Here is a 21064-nt window from a genome sequence, read left to right as displayed (position 1 = left end):
TAATTATTTAGCTTGAATAACTTCTAAAGTTAAAACACAGTTTAGCTGTGTCTGTAATTCTTCATTCCTGAAAGCGGTAAAAAGGGTAGAATTGTTTTAAGTAAAAGTCCGGAAGTTATAAAGACAAACTATTCAGAATCTGGATTAGTACCTAGAAAATTGTTGTGCAGTGTGCGTCTTTGGTCCACAATGTCCCCGTATTTTATTATTAATACGTGATTATTCTCACTTCTGAACTTAAGCTCATTTAAACACTTGCTTTTCAAGCTGCTCTTTTTAATTCGACACTTTTGGCTCACATGTAACTTTCCATCAATAATGTGGGTTGCAATGCTTCTGCTCTTCCTTAGATTTCAAAGATGGAACTGGAGTTAAGCTCAATTTACGAAGCGCTGGGTGTGTCGTTGGAAGATGAACTCTCTACTGAGCAAATCAGCTCAGCGTATGAGAAAGTGTTCCAGTTCTCAGTCAACTTACAAGAGGTGGAGAATGCAATAAAAAAGGTAAATGTAAGGAGACTTGCAAGGTGAAGACCAAACCAATCATACATTAATTTGGACTCTAACCTTTTAAAAAGATTAATACTTTTGTATTTGTATTGGATTTGTGATCCCTTGGCTTGGACTATATGTTTATTATGCCTTTTGTAGATAAAAAGCAAGTAAATTGCATTTCTTTTTTAACAAAGAATCACAGTATTTAAATGGAAAATTGCATTGTTTGTGTTGGGCACAGGTTAATGGAGATGTTACTTCAGCATCTTGCAGTGCTAAAAGGATTTTGGACATTCTACTAGAAATTGAGAGAGAGCACATTATTAAAGAACAGGTAGTGTATATTTACAATTATAACCTTGACCATAGGGCTGGGTGATATGGTCTAAATTGGTCTAAATTTTATATCATGGTATAATGTTAATTTTGGACGGTAATGATATACATCGCGATCTAGAAGTTTTTCTTAGAATTTCAATAGAACTTGCTTTAAAAGGAGTACAAGACTTGGATAGTAAGTTTTTGTTCCCTGGAGTTAACTATTAGGTTATTATTAATTGTTGGTTCTCAGTCGTTTTTAAATTTAATTGAACTAAAGAAAAAAGGCAAACATTTTAAGAACATTTTTATTTTGCAGAACTGAAACAATAAACAAACTTATGAACATGAATTAAATAAGTAAATATGTAATACTTCTAATTCTTATCAATTGAAATATGTAATACTTCTTAAAATAAAATTACAAAAAAAAATTCAAGCACTAAAGTAATAACTCCTCAAGTATTTGAAAAAGAGGGTGAACTACACACACTAGGCAGTGTGGTGGCTCTGTAGCAAAGGATCTGCTCCTGTGGTTGGAAAGTTACCGGTTCATATCCTACTCCTTTGGGCCCCTGAGCAAGGTCCTTCACCCCAACTGCTCCAGGGGCGCCGTATAAATGGCTGACCCTGTGCTCTGACCCCCAGCTTCTCTCCATCTGTGAAGATGGAGAAATGATCTTATCTCAGTTATACAACACATGTGTTTGTTTTCACGGAAAAGGGAAGAGGACGCCCAAGTGTTTTTATTGGCTGCAATGAACTCAGATGCGTCCTAAATTGACTGAAATACGGTAGAATTTTAAATCACGACGGGTCAATAGTAAAAATGTCCAAATCCCATTTTGTCACTATGCTGGCAGCTTAATCTAATTAAAACATCAAAATCCATTCTCTACTGGTATAAATGGTATAGCCAAATCCATACCGTTCTACCGGTATACCGCCCACCCCTACTTAACCAGATATTCCATTTTGCCTGGGCAACACACTTTTACATTAAGCCTACTGCAACTATAATTACTGTACATCTACACTATCATTATGTAGAGACATGCATATTATAGAACATATAAAGGAAACAGCATTTTAAAAACCTGCTCATCATCTAAATGCAACAACCATCAGGATTTAGTTATATTTATTTGATATTAAAAGAAGAATTTCACATTTTTATCACGCTGAAAAAGGCCAAAACACCATGTCACACAGAATATTTCTTTTAAATTAATTACCCAAGATGCTAAAAGCCACAGTTATCGATTAAAAAAACTGTTGTAGGTTGTAGTTGAAGACATTGTGACTGGAGACACACATTCGCAAACATTTTACTATCCAAACAAAGGTAATACATCTGGTTTAAAACGTAAACAAACTTTACCTAGTCTGAAATACCGAAGATATAGCTTTGCTTGCTCTGTGGGTGCACAAATGCATGGTCAAAATTAAACATTAACTCAAACCAAACACCTGTTTTTCTTTGTTTTATAAGTGAAATGAACTAAATTGGTGCTTAACTCAGATGTTTCAATTAAATACCTTGTTTTGGTTTCTCCCACAGCCTGTAGGAACAAACCTTGGTATGGAAACTGGCTTAGTAGTGCCTGTTTCAGGGTTGCGCATGCGTGGATCGATTTATAAGAACATTCCATTAGGAGGGGGTATTTTTTCTTTAAAACATTTATGTATATAAAAGTATTAATGCCATTTTATTTTTGTTAATAATGTCTTAATTGTTTAATTGTGTACTCACTAGAGAAAGGTGTATATCAGAATTCTGATTATTATTTTGTAGAATTATTTTTGCTCTATAGTGGAATATTCTAGGAGGAGGCGTTTAACCTAGAAAAGGAGCTCCTCAAGCTAGGAGAAACAAAGATGGGAGTAAGTTGGTTGTAGTGTGGAAGTGGAGCTGCCTACAACAAATCTATTTTTAAATCAATCAATTAATTTGTACATTATTGTACTATAGTTTTGTGTTTTTTCCCCTTGGTTCGTTTGTATTTTTCACTTTGTTTTTTGGGGTGTGGACCTTGAGAACACAGTTCCTCATCATAAACACCACTGCACTTCTTTGCAATTGTGGCTGTGCCATCATTATTGTTGCGTTCTATCTACACCTCTAAACTATTGAAGGATGAGACTGTGACAACATAGAAAAAAACTATTATATGACACACCCGAAGAAGGGTCCACAGCCAAAACATATTTCCTTTCTTCTCTTTTCAGCATGGAATAAACCTATTGTTCCTTTGCAGCCTATGCATGCTGACAGCTACCCACCTGAAATACTATTATATAAGATGTCTTGCTCATTTGCGTAGCACTTGCAATATAACAAAAACTTAGACGTCCTTTTTTTGTTGTTCTTGAATATATTTCTTTTTTTGTTCCATTTTGATCTAGCTGTACTGGGACTTTCAGCTTTTGAATGCAGGAAGACTCAATCTGCTGTTTGTAGAGAAAGGACAGACCCGCCTGCAGTACCAGGACATAAATACCTTGTCCACAGACAGCGGGCATATCAGAGCCATGCACAACATAGCTGAAGACTGGCATGACGATGTGGCAGAGCAACACCCACTACGCAAGTGGCATGGAGGGTTGAATGTATGTCACACTCATTTTCGGGGTGAGCCATGGCTCTCCCTCTCTCACAGATCTGTCATTGCATGTTGATACAGTATGCATTGAAATATATCTCATTAGAAAATAACACACTTATTTAATGATTTGTTTAATTGAGTGTACAAATGCATTTCAAAATGTTTTTGCAAGTTTATAAAATTAAAAAAATCTTAATATTGCAGTAAACACCTAAAATATACTTCCTTTTTATTTTCTGGTTGAATAGTTAAATTATTTTAACTGACGTCTGTAAGCAGAGTTAGTTAAGTTTAAAAACATGGTTTAAGAAAGAGTGTATTTGCTTACTCCACAACAAAGTATGTCGATGTGATCTACATGGAGATTTTATCTTTAGCAACTAAATCCCACGTTATGGCCTTGTTTATGTACAGGATGATGTATGGGATGATGAAAATGAAGCACAGAAAATGAAGAAGAAATTGTATTTTTGGAGACTGAAAAAAGCATCAAAGAAACTCTATCACAGGTTAGAAAACCCACATGACATAAGCATGTGCAGTATATATTAATAAACCAAGAATCTGTATTTTAATTATGGTATTCCTGCAGTAAAAAATGTTTGATGACACTAAAGAAGCCATCTGTACCAAATTAATTAACTTTGTAATACTGCAGGATTTATTTCAGGAAAAAAGAACATGTAATTTATATCAAAGGATGGTTTTATCACAAACTACAGATGCAATGTTATTCCATTTCTGAAAAAGAAAGTGACATGCCATCAATGGCCTGAATACTTTGATGTAATTTAGCTTTTGCTAAATGTGTAATAGCCAATTTAAATATGAGTTGTACAAGCAATGAAAAAAAGTGCTTAGAACCTGATGAGACACATAAAGCTGCATTTTAGAGCTTAAATACAAAAAGCAAAACAAAGAATAAGGTCTTTTTTTCTTTCTGAGAGCTGTTTCATTTGCATACCCACTCACATATGCCCATGTTAAGAAGCTAAGCTATGGTTTCAGCTTTGAAAAGATTATAACAGCATTCACAGTAATTAACAGCAAGAAATCATATGCCTTATTTTAGTTATTTCTGGTAAAGCGAGAAAACATTTGACGAGTTACAGCTCAGTAGCACTCCCATTTCACATTAAATTTAATTTCCTATTAGTCCCAAGGTAGTAATTGCCACAGTCAGTGGTGCAAACGTTGTCACATGAGGTTTGTATAAAATTAGAAACATTTATCTTCTGTTTGACAAGGTGTTTATTTAAAAGTTTTTCTATCTCTTCAGCTACTGTATACTGGCATGCCTACACCTCAGTAACAGAAAGTTTCAAGGTGATGAAGAAGCAATTCACTGGAACAAACAAGGCTGTTTGATCTTCTAAGTTTTTTTAGTTGTTTGTTCACTTAAACACTGTACACTAAAAAAGATAAAGTTTTTCATGACATAACACATTTAGTCCTCTGAACTTTAATTTCCTTCTATATCACATAATTTTTAATGCGTGTAACACTCCACTGAGCATGTGGCTAGCCGAAATTGTCAGAATGGTGCCGTTTGCAGAACCTCAGTAAGACTCTGCTGATGCCTTCAGCTTCAATATCACACATTTAAAAAATAAATGCAATTTCTAAAACATTAGAATTAATGTTCTTTTTACTCATATTTATTGTTTCAGTTTGTCTTAAAATTCTGGTATTAAGTCTGGAACAGTAATGAAACATTGGAAATGGCATTTACAATGAATTAAAAAGTACTGATTGTTTTTCCATTGGCATTTTTAGCATTAAAACAATTAAAACCCACGGACTACTGTCTATTTAATCACTATGAGCTCATAAGCAGCAAATTAATTATGTATTTACTTAAATTATGCTGGAATGCCCTTTTACTGAAACTGAAATGTCATTTTTCTTTGGAGGCAGGTTGTCACAAAGAGGACTAAGTGCTGTGATGTCAATATTTACTAATGAAGCAATGGAATTTAGAGAACCACGGCACAACAGAATAACAGAAGTGAATCCAACAGGCAAAGGTCTACTTCACGATGTGGATGAAAAGTTTGAAATTCTGCAGCACCAGCTGTACACAGAGATGCTCCAAGAACATTATGGTAGGGCAGAAGCAGCATATTGATCAGACTGGACAAATCTTCCACGCTGATGTCATTGTATCAATACCTTTCTACTGTTTCAAAACTTTAATCAGAAAAGGTTTGGCTAATTATTTCATTAGGATTTTTAGAAAAAGTAATAGAGCTATTTAATCTCCCACAAGATAATTATATTTTTTTATACATATGAATATTGTAAAAAATTGCAAAACTTAATGTTAACTTTATTATTATTCAGTGTTGCATTATGGGTCTTTTAAAACTACTGTTATTATTATATTATAATTATTATTTTAATACTGTTACTATAATAATAAAGTAATTTAAAAATCAAATAACACCATCATAAGATTCACTAACTGTTTCTTGAGTGTAAGAAGAATAATGATATTAAAGTGCTTTATTTGAAATTTTCATGACACTATTCTTTGAATGGGCACATGTTTGTTTATTTTGAGAGCCTTTTGTCAGTTCTCGTCAAACCTGACAGAAAAGACCAATTCTCTTTCTTGTGTGACTGATCAGGAAGCTCCTCTTGGGAAGCCCTCGCAGTCTGGCAACAGGAAGAGAGAGTGGAGGAGCTGCAGTTTTTAGCTGAACATGCCCTCAGTAACGGAGACAGTCTTTGTCTTTCTGAGCTGCCTGGGGCCTTTCGAATTTACAGGTAACAGAGCCCTAATGGAAATTTGATGTACTTTGTCTATGGCAGGTTTTCCTCTGAGTTTATCCAATATACGTTTGTGCTATTTACAGCAGCACTTTTTATAGTTCTGCACTTGCCCCTTTCAATGGCAGTTGTGAGGGATTTTCTTACAGTGCAGCTGTAGCCTGACAAAGGAACTGCACATGACAATTTTGTGATGACATAGTTCTTGGAATACTATACGTAAGAATGTAGTGAAACTAGAATGTCTCTGACACTTAAGTTATGAATGGTGTGAAACTATAGGGAATATCCACCCATTTTCTATCCTCTTTATCTAATTCAGGGATGCAGACAGGAATCCAGTCCACACAAGGATATAGACACAGACAGGAACACACACACCAGGGCCAATGTTCCCAAAAGCCATTTAACCTACCGGTATGTCTTTGGACTGTGGGAGGAAAACAGAGCCCCCAGGGGAAACCCACACAAACACAAGGAGAACATACAAACTCCACGTAGAGAGCACCTCAGGTCTCAGAATTGAACCCAGGACCCCAACACTGTGAGGCAGCAATGCGAAAAACATGCCTTGTTGTAAGGCATATGAGGCACCATACAAAGGGTTCCAATCCTTTTGCAAGGCACTGTACGCACCCACATTGTTGAAGATGACACACTGGCTTCTTTCAGGAAATCGCTGGGTGAGATCCTTGGAATTGTAGCTACCAGCAACCATAGGAGCTAGATGCACCAAAAGCTTTTAAACTTTCTTGAATTCAAATGTGTTTGATTTATGAGTGTGGAGAATGAAGGTGTTTGTTGGTGTTTGTCAGTGTCATCTAGACGATCACGGCAAACCTGGATTTCTGAAAGTAAAGGACTTATTCTACTTACTGCGTTAATTGAAGTCCAGTTTATGTATTTTATTGTTTTGTTTAAATACGTTTTCAGCTGGTGCTGTTGTTTTACAGAAGCACAGATAGGGGGTTGTTGCGAGGATGCCCTGAGAATGTGGACCTCAATGTTCTGGAATGGACTGCAGTTCTCATGCTGAAGGAACTTCACTCCAACTACCAGAGGGAGAAGAATGTACTGCAAAAGCTCGAGAAGAGGTAGTGACTTAGTCCCACTGCTACACCTCAAACTCTCCAGAAAGTAGATTAAAATCGCAACATAGTTTTAGTTTTCCCGTCTTGACTCACATCCTGCACACTGCATATGTATAATGAAAAAGAATGTATCTTATACTTCCTTATATTCTACAATCATAGAATCCAACAATATCTGAATCACACAAATGTTACAATCCAGAAAGCAGTTTGGTTCTGCTAGCCTGCTAACTAAGGAATCACCAAGTAAAAAGTTGCCCTACAATGAGACGCTGCTTGAATGTTTGGACCGCACTCTGTGTGTCTGAAAAATACATCACTGTCAGTTGACTTGTGATAATAAAGCAAGCATATTGTATTTTCAGACTATCACAAAAAATGGAAAACAATGATGCATGTCTTCTGTTTTTTTATTATTGCCATTTCTTTGATGTCTTAATGATGCTGTGTTGTGCTTTAGTAGGGGATAGGGGTTAGTATGGGTTTTCTGTGCTGGTGAAGAGAAGGGGTATTATTATATGTTGGGAATATTTTGGTTGGGTAGGCAAATGAGTCATTCATGTGGTAGCACCCTCTAACTAATGTTGTCCACATTACACAGAGTGTTTCCCTTAAGAAAATGTTAGGGTACTATTCCTGTAAAAATAATATTGAGATACTTGTACTTAAATAACATACCAGTACTGTAATCTTCAATACTTGGGTTCCTCCTCACTGATAAAATTTTTTTTGTCTTTGAAATCTTCCAGTACGTCTGTCACAATTGCTTATATTGAGATGTTTTTGTTGTATAAGAACTAAATTCTGACTTCTTTAAACGTGTTTAGTGTGAAGACTTGCCTTCAAAGGATTATTTCATGATAGCAGTCTTATTTCCCTGTGTAAAGTTTTGTGTCTATTACTTAGTGTATTTGGGTTGACCAATGGGAGTAACTGAGTATTAAGTACATCCATGTCTTTTATACTATTGGATGTTTTTCCCCAGCCACCAAAATATTCACAGAAACCTTTATGAGCCACATGATTTCAGTATTCCCTGACCAGTGAGGCTGTTTTAATTTTTAACTTTTGGAACTTGCTTGTACTCAAGCTGGTGTCAGAACAAACTTTTACTAAACATTTATTATGTATTTTAATTAAATTCAAACATTATTATTCCATAGGGGAAATTTATTTTCCAACATTATAACATAAAACAACACCAACAAGAGGTCAGGACAAACAATAATTCATTAAATGTACTGGACACAATTAGTTTACACTTTTGTTATATTACACTTTGTAATGAAATATATTCAAAAGTGTAATTACAGAGCTGATATAACAATTTCCTAGATTGGTCACATGTGTTGTACTGTGCTGTATATCCTGGGGCACAGAGGTGTCTCCCAGATGGGAGTAGAGTGAATTCCCAGTGGAAGGGCTGTGCTACACACTCCATAATGCTGGTAGCCTTCTTTAGAACCCTTGGCGTGTGGAGTGCATTGAGGTTGATTTACCATCAATGATTTTACTACTTAGGTCTATTTTCCTTAACCTATTACAATTTGCTTTACTGGTATAGTAATGTCTAGCATTCTGAATTCCTAACTGGAAATCTCATGTAAAATATTACTTATTGTACCATTGAGTAAAGAATGTCACCTGAATGCTTCTACTAAAGTACTCAGCTATAAAAATGCTTTGGGAAATCCTAAATAAATTAGTAGTAATAGTCCTCTTTACACTAGAGCCCAGCGACCTGTGACCTGGTACCCCATCAAAATGCTTTACTCAAGTGTATAACAGAAGTTACGTAGATCCTTTCCATTATTTATAAGATTAACATTATAAACATATTCTTTTCTATTCAGTTTGGATAGGGAAGATTGTACATTCCTGCACCTGTGTCTGAAATCTACTGTGATGAAAGCAAGGAGAGAGACGTGTGCTCAGGGATCAATATTAGCAGCATATCAGTCCTGGGAAAATTGGTGAGTGACAATAAACTGCAATAGATCATTTTTCTTTTTGAGAATGGATAGCTTTGTCAGGGCTCTGATGTAGTCCTGTTTTCTGTTATTTTTATGAGATGCCTTTGCTTGGCATGCAAATGACATTTGCACCCAAATGTAACACCATAAGCCATTTTTGAATGTACAGTAATAATTGTGGATAATCTCAGGTGATCCTTGTGAACAGAAACCAGACAAAATACATAACTGAATAGGTGTATGTTTAAAATCAAAGATGTTTAGTCACTTACAACGAATGTGGATTTTTAAACAACGTGCAATTGACTTAACACCTCCTCAATTAAAAATAATATTTTTTTTAATTATATTATCAATATAATTTATATTAACTATAAAGAGCTTACTGCTTTTAGTCTGTCAGTGTAGGACATTTCTTAAAGCGTCTGATTCTTGAGCATCCATATCTTTTTTTTTAAAAAAGATTAATTAGTGATTAAAATTGGACACAATATTCTAATTAGGTCATGTTCATGCATTGTACAATTTAAGCATGTAGTAAAATCCCTTGATTTAAATTCCACACCTCCAGCTACTATATATCATATGTTTATATGTTTCCCCACAGGTTCAGAGTAGAGAAGTGCTAAAGAACAAACCTCATAAGATTACTCTATAAAGAAAAAAAAACAATGTGCAAAAACACTGATAAATATTTAATTTCTATAGATTTCAGGTTTTCAGATGTATAAATAATGAGAACTGATATTTGAAGCATATTTTCAAACCAACAGATACATAGAAATGAAGCTAAAACAATAATTTATCTGTCAGAGATTTCAAACTGGAAGCCGTCTTACAGATGCATTTCCTTGTTGCCATGACCGCAGGTCAAGCGGCAAAGGGTACAGCATAATGGCATAAATGTAAAAAAATGGTATCTCAGTAGCATCTCAGCACATGTGGAAAGACACTGCTGGAATAATGTTTTTTCACTATGAGACTAGGTTGTGTAATGATCTGTGTGGGTGGTAATAAGAAACATTGCAGCTGGGGAAAAGAAAACAGTTCAGTTGTGATCATGGGCTTTGGTTTTGTTATGCTCTTTTCATCTGCTCTACATGGAGTTGAGTAGCACTCATGGAACTAGTTAATAATGGTTTTATAACATGAATCTCACTAATAGATGTACTTTCCTTTTTAATGGAGTATTTATATGTCTTGTTTTCCTTTACATTGGTTCATTTTATTACGTACTATTTAGGTCAGCATGTCCTGGTTAAATATCTTAATCCACTGACCCTGTTTGTTCTATAGAGCTTTGGAAACCAGCTCCCAAAACATGACCAGTGTTGTAAAAGTAGCCAAAAGAAGAGTACAAACAATCATGCACCTTAGTGAGAAATTTCATATGGATTTAAAATATGCAGTGCAGCCATATTTACTTTCCACTAACATCATAGTTTACTTTATATACTCTATCTCCTCCTGCTATGTACTGTAATATGAATCTTCCTTACTGATCCACCCTGTCTTCCTCTACTTCTGCTATAACAATCATCCCTGGTCTTTTAAGGCCTGAGATCAACTTCCCTCATTGCAAAGACTTGGCTATATTCCGGATGGCACATCATGGTCACTCAGACCTGGACAGGAGGGTTAGAACATTCTCAGGATTCTCACTGCAGGTAATAAAATAAGACATAATGTGATATGATGCCAGCAAAAATAAAACACCAAAGGATAAATATTTTCAATCACATTTGACTCTTTCTGCCTTTGATAAAATGTCACCCCCTGCATCGATTTGTTGTTGATGAAAACAAATGTTCATTGTTGTACATAATCGAGGCAAACCATTCTAATGTTCAATGTTGATATACGCAGCTTAGACTTTTATTTAAATTAAATAATCAGACCAATGTTATTTTCCCTTTATACCTCTCGGTAGCACAAACAGAGTAGAGAATACAAAAAAATTAAAAACAACAAAAAATAAAAATTCCTTTCTTTGATTATCTGTTCTAGATGTATCAAGTTGTGTGCATATTGCCATTAATGAAACAAATTCATTTTGACGACATCAATAATGATTATCATGAACTTCACACCCAAAAGAGAAACAAAACAATAGCAACAAGAACAAGAAATTTACAAAAATACATTCCAATTCAAATATTCTGTATAAATGGGTCAGTTTTACAGTTATTTCATGCTGCATTTGACGTGTTCCCTTTATTGTATTTTTTATCAGCAAGAAGTTCTGGAGTTGCTTCTGTCAAGACAGGAATGGGAGAGGGAATATTTGAAAAAGCTACTACACAGTTTTACTTCTGAGGAACTGCAGACTGAAAAGACATCAAATAACGAACACACCTCAAAGTTTTTGATAGGTCTGTCTGCGTTAAGGGTCTTTAACTCAGTTCCTGGAAAGCCTTTTGGATTCCGGTTTGTTCCAACCTGTGTAGCCAATTAAATAATTAAGATTATTTACATAGGATTTTTTGTAAGGTCTTTGTCATTGATTATATAAGACAGTCACTTCATTAAAGTTACAGTTACCTATAAATGTGGGTTGGATATGTTACAAAAGTGCAGCTGAATCAATAATTACAGTAATTAATCAACAATGTAACTGGAAATGTGAAAATGTGGCTGAAACTATGTAAAGAGACTAAGTCATTCAAGAATTGAAAGACCCCTCTTCTAAATCCTTTACAGTGCAATGGCCTGTTTAATAACTGTCCTAGTTTTCTCATTGTCTCCTATTCACTCACTTGTATTTATGTGTAACAGTAATGTGATTTTACAGTGACTAGAACAAGTACATGTACATTTGTGTAGGTATGTGCTGTTTTCCTTTTTTTGTTCACTAGTTAGGTTCAGTAGTTTTGTGCATTATGTCTCTTTAGGAAAACATACAGAACCTTCTTATACCTTAAGAAAGCACTGTGCAATGAAACTGAGGCAGTTAAAGGCAGTATCTGAAGGTCAGATACAAGGAACATCGTGGGCAGACTGTGCTGTAAACTTGCTTTCTAACCTAATGGAGCAACAAGAGAAGGAGACCAGACATATTCTAAGGGCAATGGTAGATATGGTAAGTCAATAAACTTAGGTTAAGTGCTTGGTAATGCAGTAGGTATAGATTAGGAGGATTGGCAGGCACTGTAGAAAAAGCAAATTAAGTTCAAAAAGAGATCAAATACAAGACAACTTTCAGGGCAAACTCCTGACAGATGGTGTTTAAAGTTGCTACATACAGCAGTGGATTCTGCATGTACTGTAAGTAGCAAAACCCTAAATTATAAATGCAAAATGCAAAATGCTGAGATAGAAGAGGCTATGTATGAAAAAAGACACACAATTCACATCTTCCTGACAATGTGAGAAAGAAATTCAACAGGCAAGCAAAATGTTAGAATATACAGTATCGTTAAATGTGTAGAATTTAAGCTAAAGGATGCTATGTTAAAATTGTATAATGCAGTAGTAAAGCCTCCTTTAGAATAGTTCCATGTGCAGTTGAGGTTATCATGTTATACTGTAGATGTTGCTTCTCTGGAATCTGTACAGAGATTCCATCAAAACCAGATACATTCTGGGACTTAAGGGAACATCCTACACTAAAAGCCCAGAGAAACTGAACACTTTTAGTCTTGAACAGAGAAGATTACAAGGTGACCTGACACAAGTATTCAAGGGCTTTGATAAAGACAACACACATTCTTCAGAATTAACAGTGAAACCAGTAGACACAAGTGGAAAATATACGGAAGTGCATTGCAAACAGAGAACAGGAAGCATTTCTTTATCCGAAGAGCTGTGGGAGAGCTGAACAAGCTTCTCGGCCCTGTTGTTGAAATACAACAAATGGCCTCTTCTCATCTGTTAAATGGGTCAACGGGAACACTCCCAGTCCAAGTATTGGACTGCCCCCGTTCTTTTGTTTTCCGTTCTAGTCTAGCTTTCTTAGTTAAGTTTATTGAACACTTAAAGAGGAACTGCAATATTTATATTGGTTTTGGTGAGAGGGTCTCTGTGAAATTTGTACATAATTTTGCTACTGAAGCTGTGATAGTTTATAAGGTGGACATACTGAACTGGTGTGAACTAGATTAGAAGAATTCTGGATTTGAGAACTACTATGTAATTCTATACTGTGTTATATAGGAACATGTACTACAAACCTAAGTAACCAATTGTGTTAAAAGAAGTTATCTTTGGCAAATAGGTGAAGATGAAGATGTACTGTATGTGATTCTGGAACACTGCCAATCTGATAGCACAGTGATGTATGACAGATAACAGAAAAAGAACTGTTCTAGTTTAATTACTTTGAGAAAAATACACCGCACATCTCTGTGTGTTTCGCTCCCATGTGCATGAAAAGAAAACTTCTTTTAACTTCGAAGACGGATGCCTGGCTGTCTTTTAAGGGGAAGCGGGAAAAATTTATCCACCAATTTAAAAGAGATGTATTCACAAGAGTGCTTGTTGAAGATATAATAGGGCTAATTCACATCCCCAAAAGATTGGTTCGCTGATTCTGAATACCTGGCGCATACCTGGAAATTTTGTCTATTTTGTGATTTAAATTGGAAGTTTTACATATTACTGTGTACATTTTACTTTAATTGTGGTTTGAAATGCACTCATTAATGCTGATTCTTTCTAACCCCAAAATATAAAAACAGTATTTGCAGTTCCACTTTTGTTTTCCATTCACAGCTTTCACAGTAGCTCATGAATAAGAATATTAGACCCAGAGGCTGGGTTTCAGAAAATTCTGTGATCTGAGTTTGTTTCAAAGTGGAAATTAATCAGCGCAACTATACATAATTATATTTATAATTATATTCTTACAAATGTTATTGTAACCTGAGAATTTGATAGTGTCTGTACATCAAATAATAATAATAAACATTTAGGGTTTTTTAGAAAGCAATTGGAAATATGCAATTTTAAATGAAGTTGCAATGAGTTCTGTTGCTGCATTTCTTCAGAATAACACATGTAAGGGAGATTATTTCTGAAATGAGACTTGAATGAACTTTTGACTCAATCAAGGGTTTGGTACTTTTTAAATAAGACTTCAATAAGATTAATAAAAGAACAGAAGTCACTCCAAAATTAGGACTGATTCCAATATTTCAGCAAATAGAGCACCAACAAAGGAATTAAAAACAAGTTTGTTTTAACATTTTCAAATTAATTTGAGGGCTGTTTAAATGATACAAGAAAATGTGGGACCCATTTCGTTCATGTTTCTATTACTAATGCTGGTTAGATTCTTTTTGAATAATATCTATTTGTATGTCCAACAAGAATTTTGAAATCTGAATATATACAATATTTTATACCTACAGCAATGGAGCAAGAGTTTTCTTTAGTGGGGGTGAAAGTGAAGATTAGAACTCTTGCCAAGTATTTTTATACCAATGAAAGGCAAATACACACAAAGCTGCCTGAAATCAGTGAAGTTATGGAGAAGTCTTAACTTAAAAAATAAGGAATATTTGCAGAGAAATATAGAGCATAAGTTTTATCTCCAATTGTCCCCATGTTATTCAGATTTTACCCATCTGTTTTATACACAGAATGAAGAGCTTCTTATCTCTATTCAAGAAAAATATGAAGCTGAGCTGGAAAACCAGCAGCTGGACAATCTTCTTCAGCTTGTGCTTCCTCAGTCAAGTCAACGCAACACACCACCCTTTGAAAAAGAGCACACAGGGGTCTTCATTTCTGAGGGAATTAAGAGTTTATTTAAAGATCATTGCTGTCAAATACATCTCAGTGACTTCTCTGAAATAGTCAAACTCTTTTAACGGAATTGGAAATTCAGAAAATCAATGTATTATATGTATTAACATGAAATCCATGGTTATAAATGTACACAGCCTCCTCAGATGGAGTTTTCTCTCAAAGCACATAGGTTTTTAAAGTATGCATACAGATATGAAAAAATAAAAGATCCATTTTAGCCAAATAGCTTCAGCGATATTGACCTTGCCACCACTTGATGAATTAATTACATATTTCTTAATGACAGATTTGTGAAAGGAGTGGTCCTGCACCAGAACCCTTTGAGATGCATGAGATCAGTTCAGAGGGCCATCAAGACTTTGAAAGGACAGCAGAAAAAAACCAGGATAGTCAGTCTGATTACCAGGAAGAAGAGGATGTCTGCTCAGGTAAATATTATGAAGTGGAAGAGATCATACTGATCTATTCTCAAATTAAAAGAAAAATGTATCCCCCATGTTGCAGTCAAAATTAAGGAGGCAAACGGTTGGAAAAAAACTGAACAATTTTAGTCAATTTCAATGGGACCTCAACCATACATTCAAAATACTCAAAGGCAACAACATTCTTCAGTATCAACAAAATGACGAACCAGAGATCACAAGTGGAAACTGAGTGGAAATACACATGAATTTGAGATTAGGAGGCACTTCTTTATCCAAAGAGCTGTGGGAGAGATTAGAACAAGCAATCAGCCATGTTTCTGAAGATGACACCATGACGTTCTTCAAGAAATGTTTGGATGACATTTTCCTTGGCTAGTAGTAATTCCTTGGCTACTATCTGCTGAATGGGCCAGAAGGGAAGAATGGCCTCCTCCTGCCTGGAACCTATGTTGTTTTGATGAAGACCTGCCCATTCCAGCCTTGTCCTACAGGTAGTAGAAAGGGGGTAACATAGCAAAAGACATGAGTGGTAGAAGTGCTGTTACTATTACAACTGATATTGTTGTGCTTATTCTTTCATTGTATTAATTAATGGTTTGCATATAAAATGTTTTGCATATAACAAATTATACAAAGAAATAATAAGCATTACAGTTAAACCACAAACCTTGAAAGAGTCATATTAAACCAGCACTTTATGCCAATTGCAAAACAAATTTGAGGAAACTGGTACTACAACACAGTTTATGTGAAATTATTTAACAGAACTACAGGCTGTTGAACAGCTACAATTTCTCATAAGTGGCTCAACTTGTTTGAAATAGAACTAGAATTATTTCAACAAATAATGTTAATCTAATTATTAATAACTAATTGTTGTATTATGTCTGTTTTTCCTCAGCTTGTGGTAATGTTTTAAGCTCTGAAGAAGCTCCCTATTTAGAAGTAGTATGTGCAGCAGACAGTACCCAGGGCCAGTTTGGACTGGAAGGAATTGGTGTAGAAGGAGAAGAAATAACGTCTCAAGCTGAGGCAAACTTTGAAAAACAAGGTTCTCTGATTGCTGTTGCTTGGAGCAAACAAACAGAAGAATCTATAGATGACACGGTAAACTACATGAAATAGGTCTTTCCAGTAAAGCTAATCAAATGGTGTGTTATTAACAGAGCTAAGCATTCTTTCTTAGCAATCTCCTTTTTAGCTATTCAGGTGCCTGTGGGTGACAACAAAGTTTTTAAGAAAGCTTTTTAAAAAATCTAAATGTTCTGTTTTTTTTCTGTGATAAGGCAAAATTAATTCTAAAGCAAAAAGAATGTAATGACCTACTGTATACCAGCTCTCCTTTTATACAGAACAAACAATAGGCATTTCTAAGAGGCTGGTATCACGGATATAGATGTAACATACAACATGCATGCATTTTTCATCATAAATATAAGATTCTAAAGGGTCCTTCCACAAAACACCCTCAGAGCTAATAAACATCAGCCTAATAAATTGAATTTCACCTAAATTGTGGGTGATGTGACAGACAATTTGTTTCCTCATTTAGACCTGGTCATGTCATTGGGGTTAATTTTTTGGTTTTAAAGGCTTTTACAAAAGGTTCCTTAAGCATTTCTAATTCCCATAGTGTAAACAAATATCATGTTGATATTTCAACATGCCAGCAGCCATATCACCCTGCAACTCACAACTGGCAACCCACTGAAGCTAAGCAGGTGTGAGCCTGGTCAGTACCTGGATGAGAGACGTCCTGGGAAAAACTAAGGTTGTTGCTGGAAGAGGTGTTAGTGGGGCCAGCAGGGGGTGCTCACCCTGCGGTCCATGTGGGTCCTAATGCCCCAGTATAGTGACGGGGACACTATACTGTAAAAAGGTGCCGTCCTTTGGATGAGATGTAAAACTGAGGTCCTGACTCTCTGTGGTCATTAAAAATCCCAGGGCTTTTTATCTCGAAAAGAGTAGGGGTGTAACCCTGGTGTCCTGGCCAAATTTCCAATTAGCCCTTACCAATCATGGCCTCCTAATAATCCCCCTCTATGAATTGGCTTCATTACTCCCCACTGATAGCTGGTGTGTGGTGAGCGTTCTGGCGCACTATGGCTGCAGGTGGATGCTGCACATTGGTGGAGGGGAGTCCCCATTACCTATAAAGCGCTTTGAGTGGAGTGTCCAGAAAAGTGCTATATAAGTGTAAGTTATTATTATTATTATATGTTCTCCACCATAAACCTATTGTTGCAATACTATAATATTGCTTTGAATTGTACAGAAAAGTGTCACATGCTCATTCACTAACACTGGATCAGCCATTACTGTGATCACGCATAAAGATTTATTATATTTTAGAGCTTATTATATTGTACTTGAAAGCTTAGGTAATCACTGCAGACCTTGTTGTGTTACAGCCACTTCCTGAAGAATCTGAAAACATTGAAGCAGACTTTCCAAATGAGCTCGAACGGGAGTTAATCACAATACCTTCTGAGAAGCAGCCAGAAGAGATATCCCATGATGCCGCTAGTGATTCAGTCTTTGTTAAAGACACACTACAAGCTGAAAAAGTACAGGACCAACCTATTGAAAAAGCTCCCTCTGCTGCCCAAGTGAGATTCAAACCATAGAGTTATCAGATATGATAAAGCTAACAAAGCACTTAATGTGATGAATAGAGACTACGGTATATCAAAAACCTGTTGAATCATCTTAAGCACATTTCCCTCGATTTCAAATATTTTTTCTTATTTTTGCCAAAAAAGTTCTATTTCTTTTTATAGGTACAGTATGAAGACAGCTGTAAAGATTTATTTTTAAAAAAGAATCTTTAATATATTGCTTGAATCTTAGTTTTTTATATATTAAGCATATTTATATGTTTCTGGTGAGTTTTTTGTGAAAATAGATTATATACATTTATTACCATGAATTTTATGCAGAGAGCAAATTAATCAGTTTAGTGCATTAAAATGGATTTGATAGACAATATTACTATATACCCCTGTCATTTAGTCCCATTTAGATTGAACAGTTTCTAAGAGCTTAGAATTAGCACATTGTTGCATGTAAATCACACACAACCTGTAAATATGTTGTACAACATTCAAACTCTTACCTAGGTTAACATTACATACTGTATGTCTCAGACTTACTTTAGCTTCAAGACTGTTTTATTCCAGACAGAGGCCAAGTGTTTCCAGCATGCCGTGACTATAGTACACATTTCTGAGATGGAGAGAGAAGAGACAATGAGAAGCCTAGTGGACATGCAAAGAAAAGCTGAAAGCAAGTATCAGAGGGACAAGGAAAGACAAATGCTAAGGGTAAGTTTTGCTGCTGTCTGAGTAGTTATTTCTGCTTGGAGTAGAGACCAATCGAAACATCATGCTGCACTGCATCGTTGCTGTAAAAAATGAAGCGGTGACAGGTTTTCGTTAAATAAACCCGAGAGCTGGCAGAAAACACACACAAGCAGAGACAAGCTGCACAGACGAGCACAGGCAAAAGTGGTCCAGGCAAACACAGAACAGACCCATAAACAGGGACAAGAAAAGTTCAAAACCAAGACACTCAGAACACCCACCAGAGGAAGGTCCACAGAACAAAGTCAGGGTGAACCAGGTTCCAGAATCCAGAAAGAGCTCAGGATCTCAGGGAGAGCTCTGTGACAGAGTTCTTGAGTACTGCCAGATGATGGCTTATGTAGCCCTGAACCACCAGAGGCACATGTAGATACTGATAATACCTCTAATAGTTATCATTTAACTCTCACTAAAAATCTGGAATCCAAAGATAAACCATTATTCATTGATCTTGTTTGCTATTAAATTGATACATATATCCTGCACTACCACACTCCTAGTCTTTGAAACCATAGTAAATGAAAACACTTTTTCTAGGATGAATGCTGTTATTTGTTGTATTATGAGCAACACCCTTTCTTCCTTCAGGTTCAAGAGCGTCTGTCCATCATCCAGAATAGAAAATCTGATGAAGACCTGCTGGGAAACAAGCAAGGAAAAGGGCTCATGCATCTTATGGAAAATTTTAAAAAGGCAATTATGTTTATTTTGCTTGGCTGGAAATGTACAGTGCCTTGCAAAAGTATTCACCCACTTCCAATGCTGTCCCATTTTGTTGAATGATTCTGAAGCAGGTCAGATGAATAACCATGTTTTTCAATTGCTACCTTAAAATGATCTATAGCACATGAATGACCCTGGAATATAATATAGTTCAAATCAATCCCCCATCAAACTCAATGACCAAAATATTAAGTTAGCATAAAAAAATCAATGTTCTTGATTGGTAGTAGTGTAGTAGAATGTTTTTGGTATTTTATGCTCTGAAGAAAGCAGATCACAAGACCAGGAGCAGTAAAACCAGTGAAGTTTAAAAATAGAGAAAAATACATTAAGTATCTGCTCACGTTTAGAGAAGCTAATGCAGGGCTCACAAAATACTTATCACTTGGGTATGAATACATTTTGAACATCATCTGTTATACATACTGTACATTTAACTGTTTTTGATAGATGCTGTATTTACACATATAATATTAGAAGTCATACAAGTCTTCATTGTAAAAGTAATTTGATCATGCTGTAATTGTCACAAAGTGTTAATCAGGACCCTATGCAGATGGCAGAATCAGGAAGGGAGTGAAACAAACACGGGGGAGAGAAGACTAGGAAAGGGGCTGGTAGACGAACAGGGGGGCATGTCGACAGTGCTCGGGGGGGGCATAGTCCAGCCGAACAAGTCCAAAGGGAGTCCAAAGGCAAATCCAGAGTGGGAGTAAATATCCAGAACTGGGTAATCCCTCCTCAACAGACATGACAAAAGTTAAAAACTGGAGTGGGATCCGGTGCAGAGACAGGGAGATAAAAAGGGGTAACGGGGCCAGGCGCTCCAAGCCCCAGACCCAGATGGATGCCTTGATGAAGCCTATGCCGTCGGGCCACTCTTGGACCCGCTGGTTAGCGGGCTTCCGGGTTTTCATCTTCCAGAGCTGTGCCCAGAATGGTAGGAGAGTCTGGCTTTTATAGTGAGAGGCTGGATGGGAAGCAGGTGCACAAAATCAACTCAAATCAACAGGAAAGAGCCGGAGCACCCTTAAGAGGAGAGACTTACAATCGTGACAGTAATGGGTATGCATGTAGAGTCTATGTAACCTCTGGTATATTATTCATTTTGTTAACAAAATCAAATTTTGTGATTCAGGTGGATAAAATCCATCAGAAAACACTGGTTAAAGAGAAGCTGGAGCAAGTGCGACGAGAACGGACCCACATTCTGCAGTCAAAAAGAGAACGGTAGATATTTCGGAAGACTCTGAAGACTAAAGTCCTTATTTATTCTCTTATCTGATTACCTGTGCTTGTGCCATATTGGTTCTTTCTTTATTGAAATGAACCATCTTATCATAACACTATAATTCTTTACACTGGGTTTAAGACGAAGAACAATCCTGGCCAAAATGTACAGCAATTACTGTACATTAAAATGTGGGAGTGCGAAGTACTTGTCATGGCCAGTATGTCAGCAATTAAAACTAAATAAGTTTGGATTTTGGGCAGCACAGTGGCACACTGGGGTTCACCGCTGGACCTGGGTGACTCTCTGTGTGGAGTTTGT

At 36.1% G+C, this 21064-nt stretch overlaps 2 protein-coding genes across 2 annotated transcripts; both read left to right on the top strand.

Annotated features, from left to right (window-relative positions):
• Window positions 1-354: 354 nt before the first annotated feature.
• Window positions 355-13213, top strand: LOC148655190 (uncharacterized). The gene is made up of 12 exons (XM_088646618.1): window positions 355-503; window positions 736-828; window positions 3219-3422; window positions 3833-3927; window positions 5336-5523; window positions 6049-6187; window positions 7144-7284; window positions 9135-9254; window positions 10810-10921; window positions 11488-11626; window positions 12146-12333; window positions 13196-13213. The coding sequence occupies exons 1-12, from the start codon at window positions 360-362 to the stop codon at window positions 13211-13213; spliced, it is 1581 nt and encodes a 526-aa protein (XP_088502744.1). The 5' UTR covers window positions 355-359.
• Window positions 13214-15214: 2001 nt separating this feature from the next.
• LOC148655189 (uncharacterized) lies at window positions 15215-19701 on the top strand. The gene is made up of 5 exons (XM_088645475.1): window positions 15215-15430; window positions 16329-16534; window positions 17839-18036; window positions 18607-18750; window positions 19378-19701. The coding sequence occupies exons 1-5, from the start codon at window positions 15328-15330 to the stop codon at window positions 19570-19572; spliced, it is 846 nt and encodes a 281-aa protein (XP_088501601.1). The 5' UTR covers window positions 15215-15327; the 3' UTR covers window positions 19573-19701.
• Window positions 19702-21064: the final 1363 nt, after the last annotated feature.

The sequence above is a fragment of the Lepisosteus platostomus genome, chromosome 9 (genome assembly GCF_059453375.1).
Source record: "Lepisosteus platostomus isolate fLepPlt1 chromosome 9, fLepPlt1.hap1, whole genome shotgun sequence".
Taxonomy (NCBI): domain Eukaryota; kingdom Metazoa; phylum Chordata; class Actinopteri; order Semionotiformes; family Lepisosteidae; genus Lepisosteus; species Lepisosteus platostomus.
This window is presented reverse-complemented; position numbering and strand designations above follow the sequence as displayed.

Bases quoted from the DNA above. Each gene is read 5' to 3' on its own strand.
- LOC148655190 (XM_088646618.1), top strand. From the start codon at position 360: ATGGAACTGGAGTTAAGCTCAATTTACGAAGCGCTGGGTGTGTCGTTG. The intron at 5,524-6,048 runs GTAGGGCAGAAG...GTGACTGATCAG, and splicing joins GATGCTCCAAGAACATTATG to GAAGCTCCTCTTGGGAAGCC. The intron at 11,627-12,145 runs GTCTGTCTGCGT...ATGTCTCTTTAG, and splicing joins CACCTCAAAGTTTTTGATAG to GAAAACATACAGAACCTTCT.
- LOC148655189 (XM_088645475.1), top strand. From the start codon at position 15,328: ATGCATGAGATCAGTTCAGAGGGCCATCAAGACTTTGAAAGGACAGCA. The intron at 15,431-16,328 runs GTAAATATTATG...GTTTTTCCTCAG, and splicing joins AGAAGAGGATGTCTGCTCAG to CTTGTGGTAATGTTTTAAGC. The intron at 16,535-17,838 runs GTAAACTACATG...GTTGTGTTACAG, and splicing joins AAGAATCTATAGATGACACG to CCACTTCCTGAAGAATCTGA.